Raw genomic sequence first — 20301 nt, 5'->3', positions numbered from 1 at the left:
CAAAGGGCACACGAAGCTTCCTTCAGAAAACGTCCATTACTGAAGATTGCACAGTTGTATACATCATTTGAATCTAATCTCTACAAATTTACGAGCTAACTTAGATACAAGTAGATAGTTTTTTAATACAGCATATAAACAAAGGTCCTGTCAAGTTATGTGTCAATTTGAGACTTTGATTCCTGTAGACAACCAGCAGTGCAGCATTAACCACACCATCTTTTAGTTATGAATGCTTCATAATTGGATTCTCAACGAAGCAAGAATTCAAAGAAAAGAAACTCCTTGTTCAGAATAACTGGAAAAATAGGCTAGTTGATCCATCACCAAAAGATTTTAGATCCGCTGGCTTCACCAATGCCCTGCATAAAGGACATGTTCTTTCCCGTTCAAACCTGTAACGATAGCAAAAATAATAAGCACACATCCAACAAAAAAAACTACTTCGGAGAGGCACAGTGAAGAGATGCTAATGACAGAGTGTTGATAGGTGATCCATTTGCAAAAGCAACAATAACTAACTCTAAGCTACACCACACTGAAATACTAGATATGTCAAACACTATTCAATAACCAACATCAAACAAGCCAAAATCTATCGACAGTCATATCTTCCCCGCATGGTCACATGCTCAAAGAATAAAGGACAAACCACATACACTTTTTAAACATAAACCTGATCTGTGCTAAAACACAACATTATGGGGCAAAAAGTATTAATTGAAAGCTTCCAAATAATTGCAAATCCTCAATGCAATCTGCTCTGTGCTCATCACATAAACAGAAAAAGAGCAATTTGGTCATCAATCAGGACAGATAACAACCTTAAACTGCACAAGAACCCTCATACAAAGTTATTTCGCATTACAGCAATAAACTAGTTCTGGGATCTTCACACCAACAAACCATATAACCATGAGCTATAAACCCAGTGTTGAGCTATAACAACAGCACTTGCTCTGGGATCTACAAAAGGTCAACCCAGTCAAATGGATGCATATAGATGCATCACCACTTCAGAGAGCTCACTAGCCTTGAGCTGAACACCCTTGCCAACATTCATACAATAATAAAACTGACCATAATCTAAGGGAATGTTGATTCCATCAAATGCAAACTTGATTGCTGCAAAACCAACCACTAGCTAATACTCTATTCCATTCATAATCAATGGCTTTGTACATAAGTCTGTTTCAAAGTTCATCAACTTTGCAAGATACCAAGTCATTTGGTCCTTTCAGGGTAATGCAATGGAAGTAATTTAGAGCTTCATAGTACAAGTTCTAGACATGATTAACAACCAACAACATTCTAATACCTTACGTCATTCAATGGCTCCCACCTAGGTGGGATTTCAGGTCGGATGTACTAACCTTGCACTTGTAAAAATAAAGAGGAACTAGCTCCAACTTTCTAAATCTCTTAAAGCTCCAAATTTCTATCTTCCTTACCGATTTGCTAATATCCCTTTTTGCACATGTCCAAAACTCTTAAACGATTCCCTTTTTAAATAATCACAAGTTGTACCACTAAAAATAATCATGTTACAAATTATGATCAATGACATAAGCACAATAAAACAAATTTCAAGGTATGAACAATTTAGATGACAAACTGCTTGGTGGTTATTGCTAACAACTCCTAGTCAATGGTATTTCATCTGAAAACACCTCAACTTTTGTCTCCTAGTTATTTGGCTCATTATTAACTAAAACTTCTATGAACTAGTTTCTAATGGTGAATTAACCTTCTTAAACCTCATAAAACCAAAATAGACCTGAAATGCATTTTTCTTGGATAACGACCTAGTGGCAAATTAACAAAAGAGAATTGTAAGAGAAATTAGCATACTTGTTAAATTTCTTGACACTAAGACACCTTGTTAGCCTTTTATTTTGAACTTCAAAAACATAATATCAATCTTGAGTTGTAATTTATATTATTCAAACTGAGAACCCTAGTTTCAAGTTTTCACCATACTATCCAAAAAGCATAGATCAAACATCTTCTAGCCATTTCATTCCTGTTCTTCCCAGAGAAATAATTCTAGTCCTTAGTAGATTAAACTAAGATATCTAACTCTTTTCTGTATGTTTGACACTTAATGATATGCATTCTCATATATACAGCATGTAGAATTAGTTTAGCAACAATAACCATCAACTAATAGTGGTACTCGAGGATAAGCCACTTCTTAGCCATTAAAAGGGACAATATGTTTTGATACAAATTAATAAAAGGTGCATACACATAGATTCCAGAAATCCAAAAACACGAACGTACAACAAAAATAGTTCATAGTAAGAACTCACCACTCTGACACACAATCTTCACAAAAAATGTGTTTACAACGAAGTAGGATAGGAGCATGCATCTTTTCCTGGCAAATAGCACACATATCCCCTGCTGCAGTAACCTACATTTGAAATTTTCCAGTATACATTTGGATCAAATATTAATCAACAAGCAATCAAACAAAATAATATAGTAAAAAATATCTAGTAATTAGTTAGTTGGGGGGAATAATATGTGGGGAAATTAGAATAAATAGAAGGGGAAGGGAAAGGGACGGTCATTGATTGGTGTAATAGTTTGTAGAGGAGTTTAATACTCTTTAGGAGAGAACAAGCCTCTCGAATGCTTGTATACTATCTTGTAATTGTCCTTTGGTTACATTCAATCCTTCGTTATACATTTACATTTTACATACAAATTGTTACATTTATACACATTCTGTTTTGTCATAACTAATATCAACGCTATGGACAATTCAGTCCACAACATCTTATTAATGGATTCAACGCTAGTAGTCAACGAGTGCACAGACCCAAGAATATACTCAAAGCTTATTTGTGTGCTTAGCTGAAATCAACTACATAATAGCACCTGATAACAAAAAACGGAAATTTTTGAGGAAACATACAGTCGCAGTACCTGCTCTGATGTTGCATAAGCCCCATAATGGATCTCTTTGCGTGACAAAGCCTTGACTGCCGTAAAAAATGATTGAACCTAAGCAGGATTATAAAAATGAAAATAAGAGACTATTGAGGAAGGTTTAAAACATAGAGATATAATTAACCAACCACCACCTTTTCAACAACAGAAGTGAGCTTAAAAGTCAAATACAATCCGGTCATTAATGACGAAAAGAAGCTTCCATATTCTTTGTTCAGAAAGAATCTGTACCAAACTGGAGTTGGCAATAATGCACGATAAAGAAGCAACAAATACTCCACCAAAGTCAACATTTGTCCCTATAAAATAAGCGCAACACTTAGAAACTCGAAGAAAAGCATACAAAAAATAACAAATAATTATGAACAAGCCTTTAGAAAATAGCCGAGAAACTTATGAAAAATGTCATATTCTACCTGCCTACGGTAATTTCTTCCTCTGCTATTTTTGTAATACATAAGGAGAAGGCATTTAACAACCATAGCTGCCTGGCGTACCAAGGTATCTGAGATAAGTTCTTAAAATGATGAGAATTCAAAGGCACCAAAGAAAATGATCTTTAAACGGATGCAAGAGAGCAAGATATTCACAATATTATAGAGTAATCAACACAGTCAACAAATCTCTCAATAATCATGATGGACACGAAGCACCACAAATAAATTCTTGAATTATAGCTAGCAAAACATAAAGGGAAACATAACTATCTTTTGAAGAAAAACAGCTTGTCAAAAGAAAAAATTATTAATTGCATTTAAGTATTGCATGCCTTCCATTCCCATAAACCAAAAGTATCTTTCAAGATTATAGACACAACATTAGCCAATGATGCCAAAATCCAAACAATACGGAGTCTATACCCCCTAAAAATGTTTGTTATTCTTATTTTATAATAAAATTTTGATGTACCAAAACCTATCACAACTTAGCAACATCAAGTTAATCTTAACTGATTCATTTGCCTACACATAAAGTTGACCTTCAAAAACCTCTCGATATCTACTTTTGTCCTTGAAAGTTGCTAAGTAATCATCTCTAAATTTAAAACATAATATTATCCAGCCAGATTATGCAACAATTTTAAGTTTTGAATACAAATACATAACCACTTTTACCAAAGAATAATTTCTTGTTGATTGAAGGCACCATATGCAACACTATTTTCAACTTCCAGCAAACTAAATACAACATAAAATTGCTACTACGAACCATTGACCATGATGATAAAAACAGCATGCCAGAAGGGAGGTATCTCTTTTGGAGGAAGCATAATCAGTGGATAGAGAAGATCGTCATTTCGATACCACCAGTAAACACCAGCAACATGAAGAGTGAACAAAGTACAGATACCAACCAGAACTGGCATTTTCCTCTCTCCCTGTGTTATTAGAAAGTTAATAAACATGGATAAATTGAACATACAGGCCAAGAACTTCAGTAAACCCGGAAAAAAGTATTAAAGTACCTTAAGAGCAGTTTGCTTACGCAGGATGTCATTTGACTTGAACATAAAAACAGCAATCCAAATAGTCACGAAAAAACCTGTAATCAATAGAAAAGTATAAACTCGGTGCATCAAGTAAGATTGTGAAGAAATAAGAAGTGCACACTAAGCAGCCCTGATGAAAGCATATAGCACACCAACAAACAGCACATCTGAACATTTTAACATTTCTTAACTTCAAAATCAGAAACATAAACTGTTAAATAAATAGAACTGAGAGATATGATCAGGCTTATAATCACCAGAAAAGAAACAACATGGGACAATGAAACATTGGCAGTACAAACTGACACAGGGGTCTCGACAATAGATTCATATGAAGAAACTTAACATAACGATCACAAAATGAAAAAGTTTAAATGGACTGGAGTAGAACAAGGAAACAAACAGTGGAAATCAAAAACAAGAACAGACAGCGAATGACCGAGAATGTAAAGAAAAATAAAAGGATGGTTGGTTCTCAATCATAGATGAAAAAAATCAAAATAAAAATAGTTTAATTGGAGTCTTCATAGAATTTGTACCTTAAGTTATCCATGTCAAAACCTAAGTCTTTCACTTCATTTCCAACTAAAAACATGGCAACACAATAACAAAGACTAACACTTCAATAATCAATACTAGTGGAATCTATTATATTTCCCCATCGGAGTAACATGAAAACAAATTTAAAAAAATGAAAAGTATGAGCATTTTTTGACAACAATCAACAATAGCATAAGTAACACTGAGAAAAGTACTTGGGATAGGAAATAATAACGAGCCAAAATAAAAAAAATGCACACAAGCATACATCACTTCCTTTCAATAAGGCTTTATGAAAAGCAGAATGATATATTTATAAAAAGGAAGTCCATTTAAATGTGAAAAGAAAGAATAAGACAGAGAGTATACCTTGCAAATGTTGGCGAATAAAAACAACGAGCAGGAGCAAGGAGAAAGGCAGAACCTGCTCAATCCAGCGAGCAGCCTGTTGAATGTCGTAACGTTGATAATTAGCATCACGATTGTTTGCAACAGCACCATCAGCAGCGGCCTCAGCATCAGCACTAGAACTAGAGTAGTTTGAAACCCCCGCAAGAGAGTCCCCAATGTTTGGATCATCTTGGGCATCCACTGCTGCAGCAGGCGTAGTAGAGGACACGGCAATGGAAACAGGAGGGATAGAAACCTCAGATGAGTTGTTGGAAGAGGTGATAGCGGGGTCTACTCTGTCATGGTCATGCTCAGTCGAACCAATAATGCGAATAGAAACCTCACCACCAGCACCGGCGCCTCCTCCAATGCCGCCACTGATGTTATTAGATGAATCTAGAATGGGGGGAGGAGAGGTAGGTCTGACAAGGGAGTCTGTTTCATGGGACGTAGTTGAGCCCACCCGGGGACGTAAGATACCGGAATACTCCAAAAGGGTTGAGATCGGAGAACGTATGAAATTGGCAGCCGAGAAGTGCACCCTGTATCTTCTTGAACTTAAATTTCCGGATGTCCCTCTATCCCTTTCTCTATCTCTATCTCTATCTCTATCTCTATCTCTATCTCTATCTCTTTCCCTGTGGGTGTCGGAAATTGCAGCAGACGATTCCATCTCTATCCTCTGACGATGATCCTCTGAACGTAACCCAAACCCTGATAAATAAAATCCCCAAAATTCTTAATAAAAATTATTGGAAATAAGAAATGAGAAAGATATTACTGAAAAAATCAATATAAAAGAAAACACTATATTAAATGGAAATAGAAAAAAATTATTTAAAAACAACCTGGAAGTCCTTAGAAGAAGAGATGGAGCGATGACGACGATGATGGCGTTAGAATACAAAATCGATAAGGAAGAAAGGGTTGTTGACAATTTCAATGCCGATAATTTGGTCAAACTGAATCAGCTAGAAGTACTTTTGTTATTAAGAATTTATTAATTAATATTAGGAATTAGGAATTAGGGATAGGAATTAGGAATCAGAAAAATTAGGAATTACGGAGGCTGAGGTAGTTTGGTTTTTAGGGTTTATAGTTCAAGTTGATAAAGGTAGAAGAAGGATCGAATGACGGAAATCAAATTGGGGGCAGAGAAGAAAGAGAAATTAATTTGGAGAGAGAATTTTATTTTTATTTTATTTTTGGTTTTTAAACTGAGGATCAGAAAGCCGCTCTCTTTCATTGACGAGTACACATTACTCTCAAGTCCAAACTAATATTCCACGCTAAATGAATGCGATATTATTTTTATTACAAAATAATTTCCTCATATTATGTAAATATATATTTTATTTTTTATATAAAAAAACCAAATAATAATAATATGTGTGAACATAAAAAGATAGTGGGAATAGGAGTGAAATCGCAACTGTATCGTCCATTGCAAGCCTAAAATTAAGATTAAATTCTTATACCACTCATCTTCAAATACAAAAGCAATACTGACATAAAAATTACACCACATTAACATTTATAGACACAATATATATTGTCAGAATTTTATTTATTGCTAATTGCTAAAGTGTGAATCTAATATTATAATTTGGTTTTGATTCCAATCAAATTTAATAGGGGGTATTTTTCAATATATTATACTTCTTTCGATTCTTTTTAATTATTACCTTTTCTTATTTGACAGTTCACCTCTATTGTTCTATTTTTATTTTTTGACATATATTTTTAGGTGTTTTTATTTTTTGAAATATTAAAAACACTAATATTGCACATGTATCTACTGTTTTAGGTAGTCCCCTCATTTTTTTAATATTAAAAATGCTTAATATTGTACAAGAGTCTACTATTTTCTTAATTTTTGTGCTCAAAACCAAACAAAAATTCCTAATCAATAACCGTGATTTGTAAATCACCACAAAAAGAAAAAAATAAAATAAACAAAATCAAAAAAGATAAATTAAAATAACAAAACTCTTAACCCTATTAAATCCTACCACATAAGTGTGATTTGTTAACCTCACAAATAACCGTTATTTACTAAGACCTTCTTAAAACAAAAGGTACAACTAAATTGAATTGGGGTGAATATTATTATTTGATGTGAAATCTATAGGAAAACTAATTTATTCAATTATTTAATACCTCTGTTCCATTATACTTTATACTTACCATTAGAGATCGGTTGGATTGAGAGTATTAAGTGAAGAAAAAAAAGTCAAACTAATGTAACAAAGGTAATTAAAGAATACAAATGAAGTTATTAAAATAATTGTGATAGAGGAAAAATAAGAGTAACTTTAAAAAGATGGATAAAAAAAGAGATTGATTTCCCTCATTTGGAGGTAAAGAATTCCCCCACCTTCTCACAAGGTAAATTTATCCCCCAAAATAAAGAAAATAATCTTTTCCATACAATATATCACAATTAAATGCAAGTATTTTAGAATGAATGACGTATATGTATTTGCACCTCCAAATAAGTGAAGGCTTGTAGCATAGATTTTGAATTAGTGCCTGTACCCATAGTAAAGTTTTCTAAGGTCTCCTCTTTTACACCCGAGTATCAATTCTCTTTTCTACTCTTTTTCATGGCAAGTATAACAATTTAAGGTTGTATTACAAAACAAGTAATTTCATTTTAAATAAGATCATCAATTATAAAATTATGAATGAAAAATTCAAACAGAACAAAGGTTAAATAATCCTTATTAAATTCTCAACTTTAACTACTTAAGTATTTTTTGAAGCAAAAAATAGAATTGACTCACATTAAAATTTACATACTGTGATTTGTTAAACACTAAATTTCTGCCGATTTTAGATTTTGAAGTGAAACCATGTTTCCCAAACACAACACAAATGTATTGCAACTAGAGAACGCTTTGTAACCCAACTCACTTAAGAGTATAACAAAACAAGTTTAGCAAATGGCATCAAAATGGAAGGCTCAAGTATTGAGGCCTCAGACTGCAATCTACGGCTAGCCAACATGCATACATACATACAAGATGTTTCTCACCCAGCCTATACGGCCGCATGACAAATCTGCACCTGCATAGCGCATTCATGATCCAGCCTCCTATTGCCAAGCATATTATAGTAAAGCTAAATCCTTTGAGATTGAGACTGAACCAGTTTCGTTGTTTCAAATTCATCATCAAACCGCTGACAGTCAGTTCTGCCAATCATTTATTAAAAACATATCTTTCCCAAAATAATGAAAAAAGGGTGAAAATTCTTGCTTAATGACCAAAAAGCAAATTGGTTCCCATCTCCAGAGTTGCCACTGTTCAATACATAACTAGATCCAAGAATAAGAAAGTAGAAGAAAGAACACGAGCTCTGGGTGATCCACTTTTTCACTTCAGGTTCCAACTAATGCAAACCTGCAATATGTCAACGATAAATAGCACCAAAGGCACAAATCAGTAAACTATCTGCGTTAAATGATCTGCATAAGAACCTTAAGACAAGAAATGTGTTTAGCAAGCTGTATGACAACAGCATTTTAATGTCACCTACTAAACACCATAATGACACTGCACATCAAGGTAGCCAAGACAAACGAAATGAAAAAAAAAGATGGGGTGCTTAAATTTTGATCCAATCACTGCAACTTGAAGCAGCCTACATAAACAGCGAGACTGTCTCACCAAATGCTTTCTGTGAGATTAGAAGCTTACAGACACATTCAGTTATAGCATAAAAGAGTACTGTTTTAGAGGTTTACTGCTCTATTATTAGAAAACTTTTTGTAGATATCTTATAGTCTAACTCATAACATAATCTGGAGCTCTAAAAATATTGAGATTTTAGACTAGACTCCTCTACAAACGATATAGTGAAAAGAATTTGTATTCTTGGTATATGAACTTTTACATCCCTAGAGAATCCCCTCGTAAAAGGGTCTTCAACTGCTCTCTTTCACTTGACCACTTGCAAAACTAAATTTCCATCTATCACAAGCACCTAACAATAACATAACAATAGTTCACCATGACAACAAGCCAACAAACATTTGATAGCTCAGCAAGATTGCCTGTAAACAGTACCATGTTAACTTTTCATTTTCCTTTCCGTATTTTCTCCCTTAAGTAGTTCATGACAGTGGCTGCTGTGTGCAATAAAGGGTCTTTAGATGTCATCATAAATCCAGATATTTAAAGAACAAGAAACAGAAGATCACAGGGAAATAATGCCACATGAACCAACAAATATCTTCCTAGAACATTAAACTTCTATATTGAATACCGCCCTACTAATTTATTTTTATTTGCTACTCATGTTATTGCCTATTCATGTCCTAGTTATTTATGTATTTATTTGATTATTTACTCATTTAATATTTCAATTTGTAATTTTTTGTATTCATTTATTCTATTTATGTATGCTAATGGCACAGCCATAGTTTAGCTAGTGTTGTGAATTGCCGATAGCTTCACTCATGAGGGATCAACATCACTCATATCATTCTTTTGTTCTTCTTTCAGGGCTCTCTATATTTGGGTATAATTGACCGCAATCCATTGGCCCTCTCTTTAGAGGGTGTAGGTATGAATTGTCCATCACCTTCTCCCAACCAGACCCTATTTTCGAGCAAGATACTTGATTGATGACTATGACTATGACTATTGAACACCACACTATATCACTATATGTCTCTAGTCTAAAATAACCAGCTTCATCGAGATTATAGTTCAACCCATATGATATTGATCCAACACATTCTCAAAAGACAAGAATGAGTAGAAAGTTTAAGAAATTCATTAACATCATTGAAATAAATCTCATCAGAAGGAAATAATTAATTGACACGCTTTCGTCAGCAAAAACCCCTTGATTATGTGCTTCATGTTAGACCAGTGTTTTGATTTGCAAACTGAGACAAGTGCTTCAAGTTAACCCAAAATTTAACTACTTGAGATACTTCGGTCCAAAAAGGATCAACTAGGTTTTTTTGTCATACAATAGTATGTTATCTAGTTCAAAGCCTGAAAGACTTAAATTACATTCCACCAACAACTCGAAATCATTACATAATTCTAAAACTCCTAATCCAAACAACAATCCAGATGAATCTAGATTATTATGCTCAAAAGACATACACACCAGAAACTCTTGGTGAATATTTGTGTTCATGAAACTTCACTACAATATTTAGTTCCCCCCCCAACTATATCATGGAAAAAAAAAACTACTCATCACACTATTCAAAAGGGAATGTGTATATTGACACAAAAGTTTACTGCCAAATACTAGGTCAACTAAAACGATCATAACGAGTACAAATCAAAATAGTTTATTTGAGAGCAAACACGTCTATTCTTGATGGAAGGTTACTCCAAACAAATGAGTTCATCAAATCAAACACAAATTCTTGTGAGACGGTCTCTTTGAGAGACCATTCATAATTTAGTCAGCCCATTATCATCTTTTAGTTTAATTAAGCTTTAATGACTGGGCTTGAAAGACGTCTCTTTGAGAGACTGTCGGTCTCTTTAAGAGACCATCCCTAATTCAGTCAACCCATCATCATCTTTTAGTTTAATTAAGCTTTAATGGACTGAGCCTGAGAGACGTTTCTCTGAAAGACCGTCTCTCAGGAGATCGGCTAATTAGAAAATTATTTTTGCTTTCCTTTCAATATAATAGCAACATAAATGCCTCTTTAGGATTCCAATATTCCAACTAAAAAGTCCTTTATCCAATTTCCTCAGCACAACCTATTCTTATGAGAAAGCTCGAATGATGACATCAGATCCAAATTCCACATAAGTCTTAAAACGAAGATAGAAAAGCAATTACACGTCTACTAACCTAGAAAAGATTATCTTATCAATCACAGTAAGTGTCAACTTTTCTTCTACTAAAAAGGACAAAAGGGGAAATTTCCACGAAGGCATCCAATAAGTAGAGTTTTAGCACGATCACAAAGAAGGGAGACTGATACAATAACAATAAGCAAAAGAATTAAGAGTTGCTTAAATATGGATTCACTTTATCTCAAATTGGTTCCAGTAATTGATTCCAGGATACTTGTGTTCAACTCGATTCTCAAAAGGCAAATCTCCTTGCCTCAAATTATTTAAAAACTTGACTTCCCAACTCCTTGAATCCTGGCAATTAATTGCCACTCTAGGGTTAAAAGCATTTTTCTTCAATAAAAAACCTCCAAAAGCTCACATTTCCTTGTATCAAGAGCATCCGATCATCAATAGGTTGGGTATTCACACAAAGCTCTAAAAAAACAATTAATTTTACTACAATTTGAGAAAATGACATTCCCATTTTAGATTTTATTTACCTATTAAGAGCCTGCTTATGGCTATTCAAATGAGTTTCCCTTGAATTAGCCTCATAACAAAACTAATATTCGTGTAAAGATCAACACACAAATATCCAAAAATACTTATATTAATTTAAAAATTAATTAATGGACCTTACCTAAGATTATAGATTGTTATCAATATGTTTTTCCTATATCCAAAGCAATTAAAAGCCAATGATAGATTTTGATGAGAACAAGCATAGGATAAGCATGATTGGCGCTCTTGTGTTGCTCCCACGGCTATGGCGAAAAGCATATACAAACAAACATCATGAGGGGAGGGAAATGACTCTCCAACTATTGATGAGCAACCTCTTGAAATTTAAGAACCTAACTCGGCACGCAAGGCTCTCTCTAAGAAACCCATATCATTGAATGACGATTTTGTAAGTCTAGATTGTGAAGGATACCAAAAATTCTTTGAAGAACATATTGAGAATCGGGATTTTGATGCAGAGAAAAGCAACTTGATAGTCCTCTTTGAGCATATACGAGAAGATGAAAAGGCGACATGAATCCAATTGAACGGTAACCGAGCATGAAACAAGTAACCGAGCCTTTATTTCATGGAGAAGAAAGTTGTTATGATTTAACTATGGTACATATAATTTCCACACCAACATTTAATTTAGTTTTAAGCCCAAAACAACATTAGATGGAAATAAAAGCCCAAACTCCCCTTTCAAAGAAAGATACAGAAATCCTAACCTTAAATCTACATTCGGTTTCACGCCTTAATCTTCACTCTTGTTTGGTTGTCTCTCCATAATTTATTAACTCCGTCGATCTTCATCAACAAGATCTTCATTCACCTTCATCACGGTCATCGTCTTCACCATTCAACCTATGGGAATTGTCCCCCAACTAATTGTTTAATTGACCTTTTGAGAAGCTTCTTTAGAAATTTCCCTTATTTTCTATGTTTTTTTTATACTTATCATATTTGATATTCTTATAGAATTGAATTCTCTAAATTCATTACGTCTTAATGATATAATGGGGAGATTCTATTAAAGAAGTTGCAGCCAAATCAATTTGTTATAAATATTAACTTAATGATTTTTTCTTATATATGTGAAAAGTAGGACATAGTTTGCAAAGCATAACTAATTTTTCTTTTACGATTTAGAGGAAGGTGACCAGCTCTCATTGAAATAATTCTTGAATACTCTTATTTTTCTGGTTAGACTTATTCTATTTTTTCAATTTATTGTCATTTTGTTCTTTTTTCATTTCAGATTTTCAAGGCATGTTGATTTAATTTAAAATTTCATGTTTTTCATTTCATATGAAAAATGTAGCTATAACTAATTCAAGAAATTCGTTTTTTGGGTCAAGTTCGGTGTAGAGTGAGTAATTTTGATTTGATTCACTTTGATCTTAAAAAATTCAATTTGAATTTGGACATGCAATTGGATGAGTAAGTGCAAATTCCTGGAGTCTACCTTATTCCAACAAGGTCCTCGACACAAATCAAATTTTAACCACTTAAGATTAAAATATTGAGGGTGGTTTTTTGTATTCGACAATCCCTAACCACAACCTTTCCAATGACCTCAACCTTCACCGTGTTATCATTGAGCATAGTTATAATGCCTCTATCACAAGCTTCAAACCTTAAGAACTTCTCTTTCTCACAACATGAACGGAATGAGTAAGCATGGTTTATGACTCATATATTACAAGTATCTCTCCTTCAACAAAAAGGGTTCTATAATCAAAATTTGCCTCTTCATAGCGTAAATCTACATCCTACATCCCCTTTCTATTTAATTTCTTCTCTCTTCCTCCTTCATTCAATATCCTAGACTTCTTGAAATCTTCTTTCATCTCCTTAAACAAAAAGTAAATATGTCCTTTACCCAATAGTAGCATTCTTTGTCACTTTGATGTGATCACCCTCAAGAATTTTACAGTTTTACCGTCTATATATAGCCATCATCCTTTCTAAACCTTTTGCCTTTAACTCATACTTCGCTTTCTTTTCCTGCCTTTCAATCATCTCATTAACCTATCATTATTTCTCAAGCCTTATCAAGAGTGGTCTCAATACATCCAATTAGAAAAGGGCTATATGGTCACCCATCTTCTTCTCTAACTTCAACACTCTCAAGGATTAAAATGTAGATTCAACTAACCCACAACCCAAAAATTCAACATAAAGCTCTTAATACCAATTGATATAAAATACAACAGAATCCAAAAGGTTAAAATCGACTACATGTACCAATATATCAGTTTCAACGGTCGTCCACATAGTCTTTTGTTCTCAATTCATTCTGATTTCTTACCATCTCAATTCACTAGATCTTTCATATCCTTTTCCACTTCCAACCTTCAAGTCATCTTTAGTCTTTCTCGTTGTCTTTTAAGTCTCTTAAGCTCCAACTTCCTATCTTCCTTATAGGTTCACCAAAAACCCACTTTTGCACATGCTTAAATCATTTAAAATGATTCTCTTTCATCTTTTATTCAATGTGAGGAACTCCTAAATCTTTTCTTATATCCTCATTTCGTATTAGAATACCACAAAACAAACAAATAAGAACACTCATATATACCTTTAATACCCTTCCTCAACCAACAAATGATTGTGTTTTCTTGTGTAATTCAACAATTATGATTAGAAATAAATTTTAGAAATCTTAATGTGTTCCTCACATATTATCCTCTGCTCTGGCTCTCGTGGTTTATCATCTTGATGAACAAAATAATTTGCATCTCTGCTTTCAGGAGCCTTTATTGCTCCTCAAGGTCACAAAAAAAACACCTTAAAAGCCTACAAGTCAAAACGAATACAAGCACAAAAATACAAGAAAACTTGCGCAGTTACTTGTCAACGGGGAATGATTGATAGATGCACGCCAATATAGCAATTCGAATAAAACACTAACGAGTGGGGAAATTGCTAGAGAAGTGAGTAAAATTACGAGAATTAGTGATTATTAGGGAGTTTAGAGCAGAGGTCTATGAGCTTCTTATCCCTTCTTTCCATGGCGACATCCCACAAGTCGTTGCCGATATGCTTGGGCTGCAACCACAAATCGAAATTTTTAACTAAAAAAAGGGTAAACAAAAGGATCAGAAACATAAAGAAAGTATGAAACGAAAGGATTGAAGATGCAGAAAGATGATAATCAGAAAACAAAAATAGTAGATCTAGAATCATGGAGAAGCAGACAAACCCGGCCATGATAAGCTTTGTGGATCTGATACTGAGCATTGCCCATGATGCAAAGCATGCCGGCGATAATACCCAATGGAAGAGCTGCTTCCAGCCATACCAAGCCCATCTTTCGATTATTTTCTCTCTCGTCTCCTTCTCTCTCTTGTCTTCCCTACGCTTTGATTTCAGCTGTTTGTTTCGGTCTCTCCCTTCCAGCCCTTTTGCCTTCGTTTCTTTGACTTCTCTGCCCCTATCTATTGTCGCTAACTCCTTTTACGAGTACACCTTGTTTACTTTATTTAATTTTTATTAATTATAACTTGATTTTTACTAATTAAAATTAATTTTTTCTAATTATAACTTATTTTTAGTGATTGTAATTAAATTTTACAGATCAAAATGACTTTTTTCTAATTTTAACTGGTTTACTTGTTAGCTCAAACTTGTTTTATTGATTAAAATTGATTTTACCAATAAAAATTAATTTTGTTGACTGTAATGATTTTACGGATTAAATTGTTTTTTATTGATTGTAACTAAGTTTAATGATAAAAAATTATTTTTACTATTACTTATTTTTTACATGAACTAAATAGGTTTGTAGCCACCTTTTTTGTAATTGCGCATTTTGATTGTACTTAATTTTACTCCTTCGTTTATTGATAAATTTTCCATAAGGAATATTCACAGGAATTAAAAAAAATATAATCCTAAATGGTGGATGGAGTATTACTTTTTTGAATAGTAAATTTTATGGAAGAAATGTTAAAACCATAAACATTAAAAAAATATTTAGAGAATATTAGTGGAAAAAATATAAAAACTACAATTAATAAAAAATATATTAGAAAATGTATGAGAACCATAAGAAATATAAAAATATAAAAATAAAATTAGTAGAATATATTTAAAGACCATAAATATTATTAAAATGAAGATAAATATGATTATTTTTTCTAAAATATGTGATATATTTAAAAACATTAAAACATGTAGCACATGAAAATTTCGTTTAAGGAACGACCTACAACTAATTGTGTTGTATGATCACCACATCCCTCCCAAGTCTCATCCCATCCTGCTCTTTTCCCATTTCAACACACCATCCCCATGCTTCCTCATTTCCTCATTTTACTCATTTTGCTGATCTTTCTGGTTCTCTCGCTTTAATCTTTCTTGACTCTATTCTCTTTCCTCCGAAGGCTTCCTCATTGTAAAGCTTTTGGATCCTTATTCAGGGGATGGTTTATGAGATTTCCTACAAATTGGTGAGATTTAGGTTTTTGATAGTTTTTTTTTTTTTTTTTTTTTTTTTTTTTTTTTTTTTGTGTGTGTTTTCTCTAATTACTTGGTTTTGACTGATTTCACTAATTTCAATTGTTTTTATTATTGTTATTATTTTCATTGTTATTATTGTTTTTTCCCTAATTTTATTTCCTCTTGCTTATTGCTTTTGCTTTCTTTGTTATAGGTGTGCTTATTGCTCTTAATTTTGGTGGTATTGTTACTCTCTTGGTTTTTACAATTTTAGCCAATAGATAAGTATACTCACTTGTTAAACTAGTTTACAATTGGTGACAATAAATAAACGTAGGTGAGTTGCAGGCAATTATATGTATATCTAGACACTCTAAAAACCTTGCTATCATTTGATGATTGTGGTTTGATTTATAACATATTCTACACAATAGTTAAAGGAGTCGTCTTTTGCTCACTTTATGATTGGTGATAAGTTGTGAGGTTATTATTTTAGTTTACGGAATGCATTGCAAGTGTTCGATATAATGCATTAATGAGTGAGCTATTGGTCGTCTTCAATAACAAGAACCAAAAGGTATATTGTTGTTAATGGTGACTCAAACTAGCAAGCACCATTGAAGAAGATGAATATGGGTCAAAGAGGAGGTCCGCGAGGCGCACAGAAGCTGCTGCCTCAGTTCGCGGGGCGAGGAGTGCGTTCTGTCTTCATTTCGCGGCTCGCGTAGTTGTACACAGCTCGCGAAATGGCGGTTTCTTTTCACATGAGGTGTCTTTTGGGACGGTGACTTTGTGTTTATTATGTAATAACTTCCTTTTATTGGGCATTAGTATATAAACTCTCATTTTAGGATTAATACATAATGATTCACAAATTGAGAGAGATCACAAGAGAGCCATTAATTTGTGAGTGTGATTGAGATTCATCTTGTAATTCTTTGTGATCATAGTGAAATTATTTGATCTTGGTGCCGGTGAATGTAGCTATCACATTGATAGTGAACCACATTAAATCTCTCGTGTCAATTTCTTATTTTGCATTGAATTTTCTTATTGTTTCATTATTGTTCATCGAACTTGCTTCCGCTGTCGCACAACAATTGGTATCAAAGCTTAGGTTTAAGTCCTTGGAGAGTTTTTTGAGTGGAACAATGGCTGGAGATTTTACAATAAGAATCGAGAAATTTACTGGGAAAAATAGCTTTGGGCTATGGCAAATAAAGATGAAGGCTCTGTTGAAACAACAGCAAATCTGGCGTCTGTTAGCTTCAAAGAGTACTACTGCGGGGTCGGAAGACGGGTTAACTGACGGGCAATTAGCAGTAATGGAGGAAAAGGCTCATTCTACCATTTTGCTAAGTTTGGATGATCATATCATCACGGAGGTCGCTGATCAGGCTACAACGACGGAACTATGGATGAAATTGGAGTCATTGTATATGACTAAGCCGTTGACCAACAAATTATTGCTGAAACAGCGGTTGTTCAGCCTCCGAATGCAGTCAGGTACTCCCTTACGGGAACATCTTGAAAAACTTAACTCTATTTTACTAAATTTGCGTAACTTAGATGTTAAAATAGATGATGAGGATGCTGCGTGGATTTTACTTGTGTCTCTACCGTCTAGTTATGAGAATTTGGTTGAGTCTTTTGTTGTTGGTAAAGACTCACTGACCTTAGAAGAAGTGAAGGCAGCACTTCATATTAGGGAACTTCGTCAGAAAGCTATAGGTGATAACGGGGAGTGTGGCAGTGGGTTGTTTGTTAAGTCCGGAAGTCTAAAAAGAAAAAGGGGTTAACAAGGGCATCAATACTGGGTCGGGTGCTGGAAACGACAATGAGGGATCTGGTAAGACTGCAGGGAAGACCTGTTATTACTGCAAGAAACCGGGTCACTTTAGGGCTAATTGTCCTGTGAGGAAGGGCAAGTCTCAAGTTGCTGTAGTTGAGGAAAAACCGAAGGAGGACTATGATTCGGAGGAAGACTTGGCGTTAGTGAGTTCTGCTAAGTTTGGGGATCTTTCTGATGATTGGGTTCTAGATTCAGGTTGTTCGTTCCATATGAGTCCGCGTCAAGATTGGTTTGACACGTATGAGTCTTGCAATGGGGGTAAAGTTATTGTAGATAACAACGCACCTTGTAAGATTACGGGTATTGGGTCCATGAGATTGAGGACTAGTGATGGGCGAAAGATGACATTGACTAGAGGGCGGCATGTCCCTGCTTTGGGGAAGAATCTGATTTCATTAGGTACCTTGGATGATTTGGGGTACAACGGAGTGTTTTCGGATGGGGAGTTGTCCATTTACCGAGGTTTGGAGTTGGTACTTAAAGGTATCAAGAGGAACACCCTCTATGTCTTTGAGGGTGTTGGACTGTCTAGTTTTGCGGTTTGCGCATCGGTGTCTCACCAGGAGATGACCAAGATTTGGCACATGAGGCTTGGTCATATAGGGGAGAAGGGGATGCAGCTTTTGTCTAAGAGGGGTCTATTATCCGGAATCAAGGTTGCCAACCTTGAATTTTGTGAGCATTGTATGTGAGGTTTTCGCTATTTTGTGTCATTTGTAGATGACAAATCCCGATACACATGGCTTAGGTTGCTTAAGTCAAAGGATGAGGCCTTCAAAGCTTTCAAGCAATGGAAAGCTTTGGTGGAGAATCGACAGGGTAGGGAGATCAAGAAGCTACGAACAGACAATGGGCTAGAGTTTTGCATAGTGGAGTTTAATCAGTTCTGTGCAGATGAGGGTATTGGTCGGCATCATACCGTTAGGATGACACCACAGCCAAACGGTGTTGCAGAGCGGGTTAATCCGACACTGCTTGAGAGAGTTCGATGCATGCTCTCTAATGCAGGGCTTGGGAAGAGGTATTGGAGTGAAGCTGTGATGACAGCTTGTTATATTATCAATAGGGGTCCTCATTTGGGAATTGACTTCAAAATCCCGTTTGAGATCTGGAGTGGTAAGTTGCCTAGTTTCTCTAATTTGAAGATTTTTGGTTGTGTTACTTATTATCATGTGAGTGAGGGTAAGTTGGATCCACGAGCCAAGACGGGGGGTTTTGTTGGGACTTGGGTACGGTGATGGTGTGAAAGGGTTTAGGATCTATTCACCTTCGGAGGGTCGGGTCATTCTTAGTAGGGATGTCACTTTTGATGAGAGCACCATTTATTCCAAGAAGAGCTCGGAGCCTTCTGATTTGGGAAAAGAAGGGGAGAACTTGCTGCAGACAGATGGAGTACTTGAGGTACATCAGTCATCCATTGCTGATTTACCTCGAATGCAATTTATTGATGATGATGCTGAGGTTCCAGTGCCGAGTACTCCTGAACCTGAGGTTGTTCCGTCTTCTTCTAACTTTGGGGAGGAGGTGGAGCAGTCTAATCAGGGGTCATCTAGTCAATCTGACACTATTCTTGAGAAACCTAGACGAGTTATCAAGAAGCCTGTTATATTGATTGAAGAGATGGAAGGAAGAAATTGCTTTATTGAGAATTTGACAGGGCATTGAGTGTAACTGATGATGTAGAGTCATATGAACCTACCATGTATAAACAAGCAATTAATTGTAGTGAGTCAGCGCAATGGCTTGCCGCTATGGGTGAAGAGATGCAGTCTCTTTACAAGAACAGAGTGTGGGAACTTGTGAAGGTACTAGAGGGGAGAAAGCTTGTAGGGTGCAAGTGGATTTTTAAGAAGAAAGAAGGATCATCTAAATTTGAGAAAGTTCGTTTTAAGGTTAGGCTAGTTGCAAAGGGGTTCAGTCAGGTAGAAGGGGTTGCCTTCGTGGAGATATTCTCACCAGTGGTTCGACATACTTCTATTCGTGTGCTATTGTTGATTGTAGCACATTTTGACCTTGAGCCGGAGCAGCTGGATGTTAAGACGGCTTTCCTTTATGGCGATTTGGAGGAGGACATTTTGATGAAGCAGCCCGAGGGATTCGAGATCCTAGGGAAAGAGCACTATGCATTCAGATTGGTAAAGTCGTTGTATGGACTTAAGTAATCCCCTCGGCAGTGGTACAAGAGGTTTGATTCTTGTATGATTTCGCATGGTTTTGATAGAAACTCGTATGATTGTTGTGTGTATCATAGTAAGTTAGATGACGGTTCCATGATTTATTTGTTGTTATTGTTGATGACATGC

The 20301-nt window shown here is 34.9% G+C and overlaps 2 protein-coding genes across 2 annotated transcripts; both read right to left on the bottom strand.

Moving 5' to 3' along the window:
• Nucleotides 1–17: 17 nt before the first annotated feature.
• LOC130826896 (uncharacterized) lies at nt 18–6677 on the bottom strand. The gene is made up of 9 exons (XM_057692529.1): nt 6226–6677; nt 5357–6091; nt 4424–4500; nt 4168–4336; nt 3375–3463; nt 3093–3257; nt 2935–3012; nt 2313–2416; nt 18–395 (listed from the first exon to the last, which is right to left on the bottom strand). The coding sequence occupies exons 2-9, from the start codon at nt 6048–6050 to the stop codon at nt 290–292; spliced, it is 1482 nt and encodes a 493-aa protein (XP_057548512.1). The 5' UTR covers nt 6051–6091; nt 6226–6677; the 3' UTR covers nt 18–289.
• Nucleotides 6678–8084: 1407 nt separating this feature from the next.
• On the bottom strand, nt 8085–15121 carry LOC130826902 (NADH dehydrogenase [ubiquinone] 1 alpha subcomplex subunit 1). The gene is made up of 3 exons (XM_057692536.1): nt 14909–15121; nt 14654–14754; nt 8085–8781 (listed from the first exon to the last, which is right to left on the bottom strand). Exons 1-2 carry the CDS (start codon nt 15014–15016, stop codon nt 14659–14661), a joined length of 204 nt encoding a protein of 67 aa, XP_057548519.1. The 5' UTR covers nt 15017–15121; the 3' UTR covers nt 8085–8781; nt 14654–14658.
• Between the last annotated feature and the right edge of the window lie 5180 nt (nt 15122–20301).

This window comes from Amaranthus tricolor, chromosome 11, assembly GCF_026212465.1.
Source record: "Amaranthus tricolor cultivar Red isolate AtriRed21 chromosome 11, ASM2621246v1, whole genome shotgun sequence".
Taxonomy (NCBI): Eukaryota; Viridiplantae; Streptophyta; class Magnoliopsida; order Caryophyllales; family Amaranthaceae; genus Amaranthus; species Amaranthus tricolor.
Note: the sequence above shows the minus strand (reverse complement) of the source record. Positions and strands in the feature narration are given on the sequence as shown.

What these genes read in the sequence shown, in the direction of transcription:
- LOC130826902 (XM_057692536.1), bottom strand. Translation starts at nt 15,016, where the DNA reads ATGGGCTTGGTATGGCTGGAAGCAGCTCTTCCATTGGGTATTATCGCC. An exon ending in ACAAAGCTTATCATGGCCGG is followed by an intron (nt 14,755 to 14,908) that starts GTTTGTCTGCTT and finishes TTGTGGTTGCAG; the next exon opens with CCCAAGCATATCGGCAACGA.
- LOC130826896 (XM_057692529.1), bottom strand. Translation starts at nt 6,050, where the DNA reads ATGGAATCGTCTGCTGCAATTTCCGACACCCACAGGGAAAGAGATAGA. An exon ending in GAAGAAATTACCGTAGGCAG is followed by an intron (nt 3,258 to 3,374) that starts GTAGAATATGAC and finishes CTTATTTTATAG; the next exon opens with GGACAAATGTTGACTTTGGT. An exon ending in CTTATGCAACATCAGAGCAG is followed by an intron (nt 2,417 to 2,934) that starts GTACTGCGACTG and finishes TTTCAAATGTAG; the next exon opens with GTTACTGCAGCAGGGGATAT.